Source organism: Crinia signifera, chromosome 5 (assembly GCF_055691185.1).
Source record: "Crinia signifera chromosome 5, ASM5569118v1, whole genome shotgun sequence".
In the NCBI taxonomy this organism is placed as follows: Eukaryota; Metazoa; Chordata; class Amphibia; order Anura; family Myobatrachidae; genus Crinia; species Crinia signifera.
Genome location: NC_139221.1, coordinates 201,108,134 through 201,122,448, shown reverse-complemented (window position 1 = coordinate 201,122,448; position 14,315 = coordinate 201,108,134). Strand labels below are relative to the sequence as shown.

At 40.0% G+C, this 14,315-nt stretch overlaps 1 protein-coding gene across 1 annotated transcript in view; it reads left to right on the top strand.

The window, feature by feature from the left end:
• The window catches only part of GABBR2 (gamma-aminobutyric acid type B receptor subunit 2), a 645,054-nt gene that overhangs the window by 329,671 nt on the left and 301,068 nt on the right, over nt 1–14,315 (top strand). Inside the window, exon 5 of the mRNA XM_083188433.1 lies at nt 4,994–5,059. Coding sequence (XP_083044559.1) covers nt 4,994–5,059 — 66 coding nt within the window. The remainder of the gene's footprint in view (nt 1–4,993; nt 5,060–14,315) is intronic.

The window sequence follows — 14,315 nt, the reverse complement described above, 5'->3', positions numbered from 1 at the left end:
TAACTTACTAGGCCACCGCACTACCTGATCTCACTGTCATCCAGGTAAAAAAGTCCCCATCCACATAATACTTTAATTGTCCATTTAGTAAAAGGCCTAAAGCAAAATATAACCTGTCAACAAATTCTAGAAGTGTTGATGAGTGGTACAATCTAGGACTATTCAGAGCAGGATTAAGGCTGTGTAGTCCAGCACTCTTTAAATGAAGAGGTAGCTGTCCCTATGCCTGAAGGCAGAAATATACATACAGTAAATGGCACGCCATTTACATTTATAAGAAAATTTTCGCCATTTAAATTTATAAGAAAATTTTCTTCCTGCCAACAATCTTCTTATAAATTGAAACATTGACTGCATTTATTGCCATATTTTTTTCATCTTAAACCTGGAGGGCCACTTACTGTATGGGTGTATGTACAGAAATGCTCTCACCCTGCACCTCTCCATCCTCCTGTAACCCCTGAACCTCTCCATCCTCCTGTCACCCCTGCACCTCTCCATCCTCCTGTCATCCCTGCACCTCTCCATCCTCTTGTCACCCATGCACCTCTCCATCCCCCTGTCACCCCTGCACCTCCCTGTCTCTCACCACCCCTGCAGCTCTCCATCCCTCCATCAAAATGCTCCCTAAAACGTATTTAACTTTCCTAACCTATGGGCAGACAGCAGGCATCAGGCAGCCGGGTTGGAAGCAGGGAGGCGAGCGACAGTGTGGTTTGTAGATGAGGGAGGAAAAATAAGATTCACCTCCTTCCCTCTCTCCTGAGGTAGCTGCGGCGGCTATGTCCCTGCCTCCTTCAATCGAGCTTCACAATCACAGCCGTCACAGCCCATGTTGGCTCTGCAGCACCTTCAGCTGTGACGGCTGTGACGGGACAGATTGGATCGCTAACACAGATCCGATCTATGGCAGCTGGAGGGGGCCCTTTCAGAGAGGGGGTCCCAGGGGTACTAATCATCAGAGATTGCATACGCAGCTCTCATGGAAGGATGGCAGCGCCTGGTAACCAGGGAGAGCTGCATCTACATGATTAAAGTGATCGTACAGAAACAAATCATATATGTAACTTGTAGTTATATTGGCATTCTGTTATCATGTTCTTTCTAATATGTCTTGTAAATAATAAGAGAATAAATATTCATTTCTACTACAGATGATATTAAGACAGATGGGCTAATAAAATAATAGGAATATATATATATATATATATATATATATATATATATATAAATGTGTATATATATATTACACACATACACACACACTCTCTCACTGTATTTCTTATCCCCAGCAATTATCAAATAAACAAGCTTTACATTTCTGAGAAGCTTTCATTAACATGTACATATTTACAAATATTACTGCGCTTACTTAGGCATAGGAAGTATTTATTTTAGAATGCATTACCTTCAAGGATACAATGCTTCCTGAGAGCAATGAATGTCAGCTGAGGACAGAGGTACTGTGTTGTAAAATGCTTTTTAAATATTTAACTCTCTCCAAAAGTATCTTAATGATGGAACCTTGACTTGTCTCCAAAGCTCTTTAGCTTCTCCGTCTTTGTTTTGCAAGGTAATTATCATGCCATCATTAGTCAAGACAATAAGCAAAAGGACATGATGTGCTTGTTTTCAAGGCTAAAATGTATAATTTGTAAGCAAAATGAATGTACAATGCAAATAGAATGCACAAGCTTTAAAAATAATTATAGAGAATAACGCCATTTACATTAACGATCAGTGAGGTGTACAATATACATCACAGTACAATATACGATGTACTGTATGTTGATATTATTTTACTGTGTCTTTATCAAGTTCAATAAACATTCTACTTCAATTTTTACAAATATTTAATTGCAACTTATTCCCCAAACATTAGTACATTAGTTATGTATAAAAACAAGTAAAAAAATAGTGAACTACAGATGGATCTCAGTGATTGGGATTGTACCACCAAGCCGCCATGGCACACCTAGTCGCAAGACAGCGCAATATGTATTACAAATTGGTGATTGGCGATGGTGTTACTGGATGAGTGCAATACCAGTAATCTTCCACCAGATGTTGCTTTTTAAAATCTCCACTGCGCATGTGTAAGATGTGTACTGCGAAGCTTTAGCGAAAGAATCCGGATTGCTTGTGTGTGAAGTGACTATTAAAATGCTCTGTAGCAAAGGAACTACTTTGCTACTACGGTACATTACTGTACTGTACAGTAAATTAAACACTTAATTACCTAAATATAATTGCATAGACGTGTCTCATTACACTATTTTATAACTGGCTATGGGGACAAGTGAGCGAATATTTCCACACACCAGCTCCCCTTAGTTATTCCACAGACCAGTCCCCATTAGTAATGCCACACACCTGCCCCTCCATTAATAATGCCACACACCTGCCCCTTATTAGATATTCCAAAAATCGTGCCATGCAGTCAACCATCCTCGGCGGCGGTGCTGCGGCTATAGTGACATGCGGGGGCGGGTGGCTCTGCGCTGCTGTATGTGTGTCCAATGGCGGCTGTGTGTGCATGCGACGTAGTCCTGCAGCCTTGCGCGAATGCACCATCACGCGCCTGGTGCCGACTACACAGGACTACGCCATGCAGACACAGCCGCCATCGGACACACATACAGTAGCGCTGAGCGGCGACACAATCAGGAGCTGTTTGCGGGCCGCATGTGGCCCACCCCTGCCATAGCGCCTTCCCCCAGCAACACTGACTGAATATATTGGCCTTTCCTTTGGCCTTTCCTTTGCTTTCACGCCAACCTCCTTCTTTGTGCAAAGAGTAGTTTACTAGAGCTCAAATAGAAAATGGGACGCTCGGTGTATCTCAGACGCTAATGCGTCTCATTTGTACTGTATAAGTTATTTTTACATTTGAAATGGTAAAAACCAGGCATAATAGGCCAGGGGTTCTTTGTTAGAATCTGTTCAGGATATTGGTACTTTCTCACATGCCGAAAGTCTCAAAGTGCACTTGCTTACAGTTTTCGGCTACGCGGCTTTTAAGGAATGTTTTCAGGGCCGCTCCACAATGTCACATGCAGCCTCCGCCAGGCTGTGAAGCCAATTGTCAACCTTAATCATTGTGCCTGCAGCGATTTCTGTGATGCAATCACAATTAGATTGCGATCGCCGGGTGGTCCTTTCCATGGGGGATGGCCTTACATTGTGCTGGGCGGTCACCAGCATGCAAGAGATTGCAGTTTTGCTATTTTAGAAATATTGCAATAGCTACATAGTTAGCCTCTTTATCTCCTCGTGTGACAAGAAAAAGGTAGAGTAATACATGACAACACTCCTATTTCTGTTTTTCACACATCCAGAAAATGCAATTCCTAATTTGTTTCTAAATCTAGTATCTTCAAATATGCCACTGGTTACATTCTTTTCCACACATTAACATGGTTTCCCTACTGTCTGGCAGGGTTGTAGCTAAGCTTCACTGTCAGGCGCATACCGGGGAGTATTTTGTCCTCCCACAAATGTATTCATTCCCTAAATAATTGTATATAATTATACAAATTCACGATTCAGCCTCAATGGGAAGCTGAACTAAATGCATCCTTTTCATACAAGGCTTAAGAAAGCATCTTTCTGAAGTCATATTTCTAAATGTATGAGTCATATTGAAATGACCCAACAATTTTTTTTACACTACACCAAAGCAAGACACCTTATGAATATGTACAAAGCTATTCCATTAAGGATTGACAGTGAGAAAAATATGCAACTGCCCTATAGTCACAGAAGGGATCTGGCAAGCTGGGTTACAAAACATCTTCCATATTCAGGCCGTGATCCTATTAGTTGCAATCCTTTTTTTGGCCACTAAAAACTTGTTTTTTTTTTACCAATGTCATTATCTCGCTATCCAATTACAGCCCATTTTTTTTCATCCAAAAATGGACCCCCAATTGTGCAATAACACATGGCATCCGGGATAAGTTCCCAATATCATGTGTTATCGCGGACTAAAGCTGTGTACGGTGCTGAGCGACCATACTGGCAGCAATTTGTTTGTGCTGCAGCGATAAATCAGCGGGTGCATGCTCCCGTGTTCAGCCTCCTGCGATCAGCTTTTTCCCTCTGCAACTCCCCCAGGTCAGCAATATATTGCACCGTGTGTACACAGCTTTAAACACCTAAAGCATAATCCCTGATACGTGCCCCATATCAGTGCTAATTAAATAGCCCCAGGTAATTCATTGGTTGCTGTAAATTACCGCAGCTGGTTGGATACCAATCATAGGGAAAGTAATGGGAGATTTCATTCTAGCAAACAGAAAATAAATTGATTGATTAACCTGACAGATCTGCAGTTATTTATTTATTTACAGTTTCTTATATAGCACAGCAGATTCCATTGAGTGTAGTTTGACTGGGTTGTAGTTTCATAATAGAGGACATTTCTCTATGGTTTTACATTTTAACTTGATCTTGATCAAAATAGTCAAAATCTAGAATATGATTGATTTGTGCTTCTTTCGAAGCCTCTCTGTGCAGAAGATATTACAAAATATATGCAAATAATATCAAAATATAACACAAATTAATTTAGTGTTTTTAACTGTATGCATCCTATTTATATATTCAGGTTCCCCCTGGCTTGTGAATGGATGTTTATATAAAACATCCATTTGCATACTGGGCAAAGGAACCCGGCTTGCGAATGGTAGGCCGGCGTACCACCATTCGCAGGGCGGGTTCTGGTTGCAAGGGTGTGAATTCGCATCTGAGCGAATCAACCAGTATAACTCCCATTGTACTGTATATCAGCAATCTAGATACCCATTATGGTAATAAGAGGAATGTTGTCACAAAATCTGATTAATGGATTTGTGTATCCATTGCATATCAACCAAACCATTATTACATTGATAAAATGAATGTTTAAGGTGTTCCATTTTACAGATGTAATTGTTAAATATTGTAATTAAATTCAAATTATAATCAAATATTTTAACATTTGTTTTAATAGGGCAATGATGTACGGATTATAATCGGCCAGTTTGATGAGCATATGGCAGCAAAGGTCTTCTGTTGTGTAAGTGGTATTTTTGCTAAATATTTATCATATTAATAAATGTATAATGCAGAAGTGATGTTAATACATATAAACGGCTGCAAATAATATCAGTATTTGGCATGTGTAAGGTTGTGTGGGTTTGTGCACTCAGGCACCAACCTCTGGAGAAGTTTTTATGTACTGTACCAACCAGGTTTTTCCCACTTTTTGTCTTGAGATATGTAGCTGCGTACTAAGTATTGTTAAAAAAACTTGCATATTACAAATGCATAGTACAATTAAGTTGGGTACACACGAGACAATTTTTTTTGTCCACTGAGTATGCTCTGAGTTGCTGATGATGTGTGCTCCAGTGCCTCATCACCGACATCCTCCGCCATCTTTACATACAGGTCGGTTCAGTTTTGTCAGCCACGTATTGTCAAATTCACAAATGTTTTTGCGACATTTCCACGGACTTTCCGACACTCGACAGTTGGAACATTAAAGTTTGTATGTCGAGTTACTGTCCGTCCAAACAAAAATGGCCTGAGATTCCAACTGTCAGTAAGTTCCGACAGTCAGGGTCCCGGATTGAATGCCCCCCATAGTGAGTTAAGGAGAATGTCATAATATTTTGATATCATGCCATGACATAAGGCAGTATCTTCATATGTATTAGAAAAGGCTGTGTGCAGAATCAGTGCTCGAGAAGGTAATCTGGTAGGAATGATTACCCAAGTGTTCTAGTTCAATATCATGAAGTCCTCTTCCATCCCTAGGAATAGGTCTCATAAAGATATTAGAGAATATTCTTGGTGGTCTATCATTTATTTTTATAGAGAGGGAATGCAAATAGAAGGGTCTGGAACAGGTAAAACAATTTGGAAATGTTACATTTTATTGATAAGATCCTACCCAGCCTTACAATAATGAGCTGATTCCATAAAGCCAAAGCCTTCCAACGATGATAATAATGTAGGTGAAAGTGTTCTATATTGTGATGCTAGGAAGATTACTAGGTACTGTATATTTTACTGTTACCAAAGATTTACTTTTATTTAAGGGATTTGGCATTCCAAGGGTATACATGGCCTCTGACTTAGAGTAATTAAGTTTATAGCCATATTGTTCACTATTAATTTAATAAATCTGCAGGGAGTTTCTTGGCTAAGAGATCCTCAGTAACATGTCTTCAGCAAAGAGACTAACAAGCACTACCTGGGTGTTGGGATCCAGTCTTCTATTAAGAAGCTACTGTATTATTTATTTGATGTAGGTACATTTTCAGAAGGGGCACCATCTATTAAATGTTGAGGGTAGAGATTAAGAGGAAAATACACTTCAGATAGTTCTATGCGATGCCAATGAACTGAAAGTATGTGACATAAGGCTGCAGGAGATGATATCAAACACTTTCTCATTGCCTAAAGACAGAATAATTGATGGGAGTCTCCTGGAGTTAAAGATGTGCAAAAATATATGGACAGTTGTTTCTCACCTGATGACCAATATGAATCTCCGTTGTTGTGAATAGGGAAAGGAAGAACTTGATTCAGCCTGTTTGTCTGGATTTTAGATTAGATTGAGAAGTACAAAAGTTTTTGTGGGTCTCTTTCTTACTTGTAGAGTAATTTAGTCCCAATTTAATTACATACAGTATGAAGAACATTTGTGGAGTCAGGAGGTCTGAAAATGTTTTCGAATATGTGTCATAATGCTATCAGGGCCTTTGGATTTAAAATGATCCTGTTCTTTGATGCTTGATGTTATTACAATACAAAGGAAGGTAAAATTATTCCTTAATATTTATCTTGAGTTGGGTGACTGTTTCATTATTATAAAGCAGTGCATCATATAGATGTCAACGATGATCAATAAAACCAGTAATATCAGCAGACATTGTGGCATGCACAAACCAGATCAGTGTGTGGACATGAACTTCTCTAAGGCTTCAGACTAGGTTTGGCTAAACAGGATCATATCTAAGCAAGAATGTGAATTTTGAACTGTGGAAAATATGTGTAATAATAAATAAGATGCTCACTAACTATCCAGGATCATAGCATGGAGAGATTTCATGAAGTTTAGGTATAACTTGGACATTCAAAGGTCTGATTTGTTTAAACTAGTGGTCCCAGAGGTAGAATTGTCAAAGCTGTTGTTTAATACTGTATTAAAATCTTCAGTGCCTATAAGAGCTCTTTGTTTTAGAGAGAAGAGGGCATCAAGATTCCTAAAGAACATATGATAGTTTGCTTGACTAGAAATGTACACGGTATACTGTATATTAACTATAATGCATAGTGCATTGTTAGTAAGCCACTAGAATTTAAAGCACCCCTTCATGTCTTGAAAGGATTTGATTAATTTGAATAATAGATGATTAAAAGGATTGCTCCTCCTCTTTTATGCTTTTAGACACATTTGTGGTAGTTGTCTATGCGTCAGGTGCAGGTTTTGTACGAAGAGGTTCTCCTGAAGAAAGATTAGTTCTTCCTTAACATGTTTCTATGACAGTGGACGTAATGAAATAGGTAAACTTTGTGTATGCTTGTTGGTCAGAGGCAGGATCAGCCTTCACTGATAGGAGTATGTCAGCTGAAATGGAGTAAAAGGAGAAACATAGTAGAATGGGTTATATGCAGCGACAAGGGCTCAAAAGGTGGTGAATACAAAAAAAGCACAAACATACTGTATAACATGTAATAATATATGTAATAATATATAATTCAGGATGATTGCTCTCAGGTGTCCACCCATAGTCATCACTGTGATATGATAAAGGAATGTGAGGAGTCTGGAAACATATTTTAAAACCATTAAATGTAATTTATATTAAATCATTTAAAAAGAAATGTCACGCAGATGAAATCCAAAATATCCTTAATATCACCTATAAAGGTTAAAAGAAACCATAGACCTTACAGCAAGCAAAAAAGTCTGCAATAATTGTACAATTAAATATCACTGCATGTAATGTAAAACATTTAATTCATTGTTAAAGCCGAGTGGGATGTGATTAACTAATGGAAATTATCAAAGTACTTCTCAGTATTAACTCTAAAGCTATGGTTTATATGAAATTATTTAATTTACTTGCTATATTGGGCATTAGATAGATGTAGGAAAATGAGTGAGAATGTAGTGTGGGATGAAGAGAACATTGTGCTAAGCTGAAACATGCAGTCCATACACCGGGGCTTTTTTTTTTTTTTTTCAAATTGTCCTTGTAAGCCCCCACAGTGCTGTGCTTGTTTTCCAAATCTCCTAAAAGCACTGGTGTAATAATTAGTGAATTACTCATTCGAAAAAAATCACAGGCTTTCAGAAGCCACAGTTCCAATACGATGTAAAAAAAACAGCATATTTGTCTGTGCCCTGTCTTACTATGGTAACATTAGTAATAACCACATCCAGCAGTACTCTGTTCACCATAGCTCCTGGATTGTTATTGTAATTGCATTCCATCAGATTGCATAACACTACTTAGCAGGAGTAAGGACAATAAATGTTGATGTCCTAAAGGTGGAAATGTTTTTGCTTTTATGGACAGTGCCCAGGGACAGATTAAAGAGGAAGTTTGCGGGGAATGTACCTCTGGGCCTCTGCTCTAAGAAGCCCCCTGTCTAAGATCAGCTGTCCTTCACTGAACAGCAGCACTACAGCTGTCATACTGACGCACTGCAGTGGCTCACAAATGGGAAAGGAAGGGCAAACTTCAGCTGCACATGCTATCTATGTAATCAAGTGTTTGGCCACTGCGCCGGCTGCAGGATACTGAACATATCAACTTTATTACAGTAAGTAAGCACTGCAGCTTACTGCAGGGTACCTGGAAGTGTGCTGAACCTATTTTGGAGCTCAGAAAATGCTCCACTGACCCCTTCTAAAGATTTTACCTAGAGCCCAGTTAGGTTCTGGCTAAACATGCTAGTCCACTGCAGAACCTCTCATGCGACTTGTTGACGATAGTCTATCTATAATGGGTTCACACAGACACCCACTGCACATCCTGCACCAATTTTGTCAATGCTTAACCCTGCAAAATCGAGGTGGCGGGCATTTCCCTAGTATTTTGTACATGCATAGTAGGTAAATACCCAGCAAATGGCCACCATGCCATTTTCCCAGAGACCTGGAATTGTGCTATGTTTGACACTGTGTTACATAAGAGGCTGATTATTAAATGAAGGATTTGGGACAAGGCAGTACAATTTGCAGCTGGGTAAGGAGCTGGCTGCAGGACAGAGAACAGAGGGTTGTTGTAAATCAAGCTTATTCAAGCTGGATACTAGTATTGAGTGGGGTAATAATAGTAATAATTTTATTTATATAGCGCTCTTTCTCCAATAGGACTCAAGGCGCTTAACTGATAGAATAAATGTAATACAGCACAGGAACAATGAAGTACAGAAAAGCTTTTCATAAACAATCCTTAAGGGAATGAAGGAAATGCTTGCATAAACAGAAAAGTCTTGAGTCTGTTTTTGAAGCATTTCAAGGGCCTCTTGAACTGTGTGGGGAAGTGAGTTCCATAATGTCGGAGCCACAGGGCTAAAAGCTCGACCCCCCAGATAAATTACATGATATCATAGGTACTGCTAAAGGTCCTTCATCCACAGATTGCAGTAATCGGGTGGGACAGTATGGAATCAGAAGCTGTTTCAGGTACCTTGGTCATCTAGGGCTTTGAAACTCAGTAAGTTGATCTTTAAAATGATTCGCCATTTTATGGGCAGCCATTGAAGGGGTTAGAGAATGGGAGCTATGTGGCTAGAACGGCACTGGTTGGATAACAACTTTGCCGCTGTGTTTTGTACCAGCTGTAATTGGTGCAGTTCTTTTGCTGGGAGACCGAGGTAGAAGGTAATTCTCAGATGGAAAAAATCATGTGCACCCCTGAGGTCATGCGTTTGATTCCCACCATGGCTCTAACGGTGTGGAGTTTGTACATTCTTCCTGTACTTGCGTGGGTTTCCTCCTCCTTTCGGTTTCTCCCACAATCCAATAATATACTGGTAGGCTGATGGGCTTCCAACAAATTAACCCTAGAATGTCTGTGCATGCATGTACATGTGGTAGGCTCCACTGGGGCAGGGACTGATGTGAATGTTCAAATATTCCCTGTAAAGGACTGCGGAAGATGTGTGCGCTATATAAGAAACTGTTAATAAATAATAAATAAAATAATATAGATCTCACTTTGAAGAATCTAGATCCAAATCTAATTCTCTCTGCACATGTTACAACTACCCCCCGCCGTGCACATGGTTTTGTCAATTTGAGAAGGAATTTGCTTTTGCGAGGGAACCAGAATAAGGGCCAAGTACAGTTGTGTAACATCTGCATACAGCAGTATTATTAGACCAGACCATGGCGCCTAATTATTTTACCCATTGGCAGCATGTACACTGCAAAAAGCATGGTGGATAATATAGAACCTTTGTGGGGCACCACATGGCAGTGGCACAGATGAAGATGAGTATACTCCAGATGACACTCTCTGTGACTGGCCAGTGAGAAATTATTTAAATCAGCTTAGTACTGTGCCATCGTGTCCACAGAGATTTTCAGGTGCTCAATCAGAAGCCCATGGTCCACAGTATAAAATGCTGTGTAATTGGATCGCTGGGTTTTTATTTCCTTATTGTTATTTTACTTGAAACAGTTTTTTACTTGACTTTTACCAATATATCTTGTAACTTTCCTTTTGGTTGGTGGCGATGATTGAGGCGGAATACACACTCTGGTATCCAGTAATGGTGTCATGTGGCAGGGATTTTGAGATTGTCATATCTGGAGAATCACCATGCCTAGGATCGGGACAAACTGGGTACTACAGGGTTCAGTGCTGGGGCCTCTTCTATTTAACATATTCATTAATGATATAGAGAACGGAATACTTGCAGTGTATCCTTCTTTGCTGATGACACAAAACTGAATGGTTAAGGATGTCTCCACTCTACAGAGATATTTAAATAAACTAAATGGGAAGATAAATGGAAAAGGAGGTTCAATGTTGATAAATGTAAGGTTATGAATCTTGAGAGGCATAACCAGGGTGCAACTTATAAATTAAATGGGATAGATTTGGGCAATTCAGAATTAGAACAGGACCTACAGTAGGAGCCTAAATCAACAAAAAAATAAGATGCAGTACACAGTGTCATGGTGCGGCCACTAAGGTCAACAGGATACTAGCTTGTATAAAAAAGGGCATGGAAACTGGAGAATATAAAGTAATTATACCACTCTATAATGCACTGGTTAGACCTCATCTGGAATTCTGTGTTCAATTCTGGACCCCACAACACAGAAAGGACATTATAGTGATGGAAAAAGTCCAGAGAAGGGTGATAAAACTGATAAAACGGATTGAGTCTTTAACCTATGCCAAAGAATAAACAAACTAGGAATGTTTACACTAGAAAAGATGCATTTAAGAGGAGACATGCTTAGCATTGTAGAAATGTATCAGGGGGCAATATAACAAACTATCAGGACAGCTGGGCATGCACTTAGACTGCAGGAAACTGTAGATTATGTACCATAAGGAGGAAAGGCTTCTTTACAGTTAGGGCAGTCAGAGTATGGAACTAGCTTACAGAGGAAGTTGTATGGGCAAACACTGGAATTTACTGGAAAGACATTTACTGGAAAACACATCCAGGGGTACAACCCAGAATCTGTATTTAGGCCAAATAGGTAGATTATATAACAGGGGGTATCACAGCTAGACCATACACCTTAGTTAGATCTGCAAAAAAGGTTGAACTTGATGGACGTATATCTTTTTTTAACCTCAACTACTATGTTACTACTGTATGTTACTATGTAGTCAACCTAGTGCTCAGAGTCTACTGCAGTGAGAAGCCTTGATGGAGAATGCACATGGGCAAATGTCTTTCCAGTAAATTCCAGTGTTTGCCCATGGCTGGTTGTTTATCACTCTTTATTTTATCACTTTTGAAGCTTAGTGCATCTGGCCTACAGTAATGCAATCTTTAGTCTGTCCAGTATCATACTGATGCTCTTCTATAGACTGATTGGTTTTATATTTTACACCAAGACATGATTAAAACTACTGTGGTTGAACTTAACACAAGTTACTGTAGTTGAACCGCAAACACAAGTGACAGGGCCGGCGCCACCACTAGGTAGCCTTAGGCATTTGCCTAGGGCGCCAGCTGCTGGAGGGTGGCAGTTTGGAACTGGTCCCCCAGCGCCGCATCACCCAGTAAGTCGCCCCTTCCCTGGAGACCGTCACTTCGACCCGCACCACCTGCCAAGCTCCCTCCCTCCCTCTGCAATGTCACGGCACCTGACACCCCCTCCCCTCTCTGGGGAGAGTCATGGTGGCCAGCGCCGCATCACATGACAAGCCACCCCTGGGAACGTCATGGAGCCGGACACCCCCTCCTCTCCCTAGGGCGAGTCACGGCGGCCAGCGCTGCATCACACGGCAAGCCCCTCCTCCCCCCCTGAAATGTCACGGCGCCGTGCGTCGCATCACTGTTCACGGCACGCAGGCTCCCCTGGAGCGGGTAAGTGATTGAGCGTCCTCCTGGGGCGCTCCAGTGCCTATCACCGGCCCTGACAAGTGGCCATATGTAATAGTCTGAGAGTTTGGCTAATTCGGCCTGCAGCGAGCAGGTCCCAATCATTCCCCATATTTGACAGAAAGACAGGATTCAGTTTCATTAAGAAACCCCAAGTTTGTCTGTTTTCTGATTTACCTGAGCCAGACGCACACATCTGTAGCTGAACCCCGAAATATTATCCTTCTACACCTATAAATGTAAAAGAAACTATAAAACAATAAACTTACAATAACCAAAATACATTCACAGTTAGAAACTAAACTTAACTTATTGTAACACATTTATTTAACTCACTGCTAATACTGAGTGGAATGTAGTTACCTAATGGAAAGGTTCAATATACCTGTCATTTCTAGCTATAGAGCTTAGGCTTATATGAAATTATTTCATTATCTAGCTACAGTAAATAGGGCACTAGTTATAAGTAGCGAAACGAGTGAGTGTGGGGTGGAAAGAACATTGTGATAAGCTGGGAACATGCAGTCTTTATAGAAAGCTGTTTTAACATTGTCCTTACTATACCACACAGTGTCATGTTTGCTTTCCATATCTCCTAAACTAATTGGCATAATAATTATAATTAACAGATCAGAGGCTATTAAAAATCACAGCTATATACCTTTGTATTATGTAAAAAAAAAACACAGCATGTATAGCTGTACTTTAAACATTACTAATATGGGCAGTACGGATGGTGTAATGGTAAGCATTACTGCCTCACAGCGCTGAGGTCATGGGTTCTATTCCCACCCTATGGCCCTAACTGTGCGGAGTTTGAGCATTCTCCCTGTACTTGTCTGGGTTTCCTCCAGGTACTCTGGCTTCCTCCCACAATCCAAAAATATACTGGTAGGTTAATTGGCTCCCAACAAATTAACCCTAGAATGTCTGTGTGTGCGTGTAAGGTAAGGAACATAGATTGTAAGCTCCTCTGGGGCAGGGACTGATGTGAATGTTCAACTATACTCTGTAAAACGCTGTGGAATATGTGTGCGCTATATAAGAAACTGTTAATAAATAAATATCCATGTCCACTAAAAGAAAGATGAACTCATTTCCTTCATTGTTATGCTAATAACATTGCATCAGAGGGAAATGTGTTACACGTTTCCGCTATACCTGTGCTTTTTCTCCTGTGTTACCTGAGGCTTTATAGCCTAAATATCAAATAGATCCCAAATAGACTCTTTCATAAAGTAATAACTTTTATACATTTTTGTATTATTTATTTATCTTAAGAATATAAATGTGTAAAAAAAAATGAAGGACAATAAACTCAAAGAATGTACACATATATAGTATCATCCTAAGGGTGCTGCTAGGAGGGGGAGTCAGCCACATAACCGTTATCAATGGTTTTCAATTAAGTGATTCAAACTTGCAGGGGAAGAGAGGTGCCCCCTTGGGAGCAGGAGCCTGGCGGCAGATGACTCCATTGCCTCCCAGAGTTCTGCCTCTGTCATACTGTACATATTCAGTATAACTTGTCTTGCTGAATAGTGGCATATGGCATTGCTAGCTTTCTAAATCATAATATGCTGCTGCAATGAAGTTAAAAGAAGTGCATTCAAAAACATAATTGTCCAAAGGAGACCAAGAATTCTAACATCTTGTATAATTCACATTCCATCTGTAACATACTCATTTCAGATATACTATTTAACCCTTTGAGAGTCAACGTTGCTGTGAGA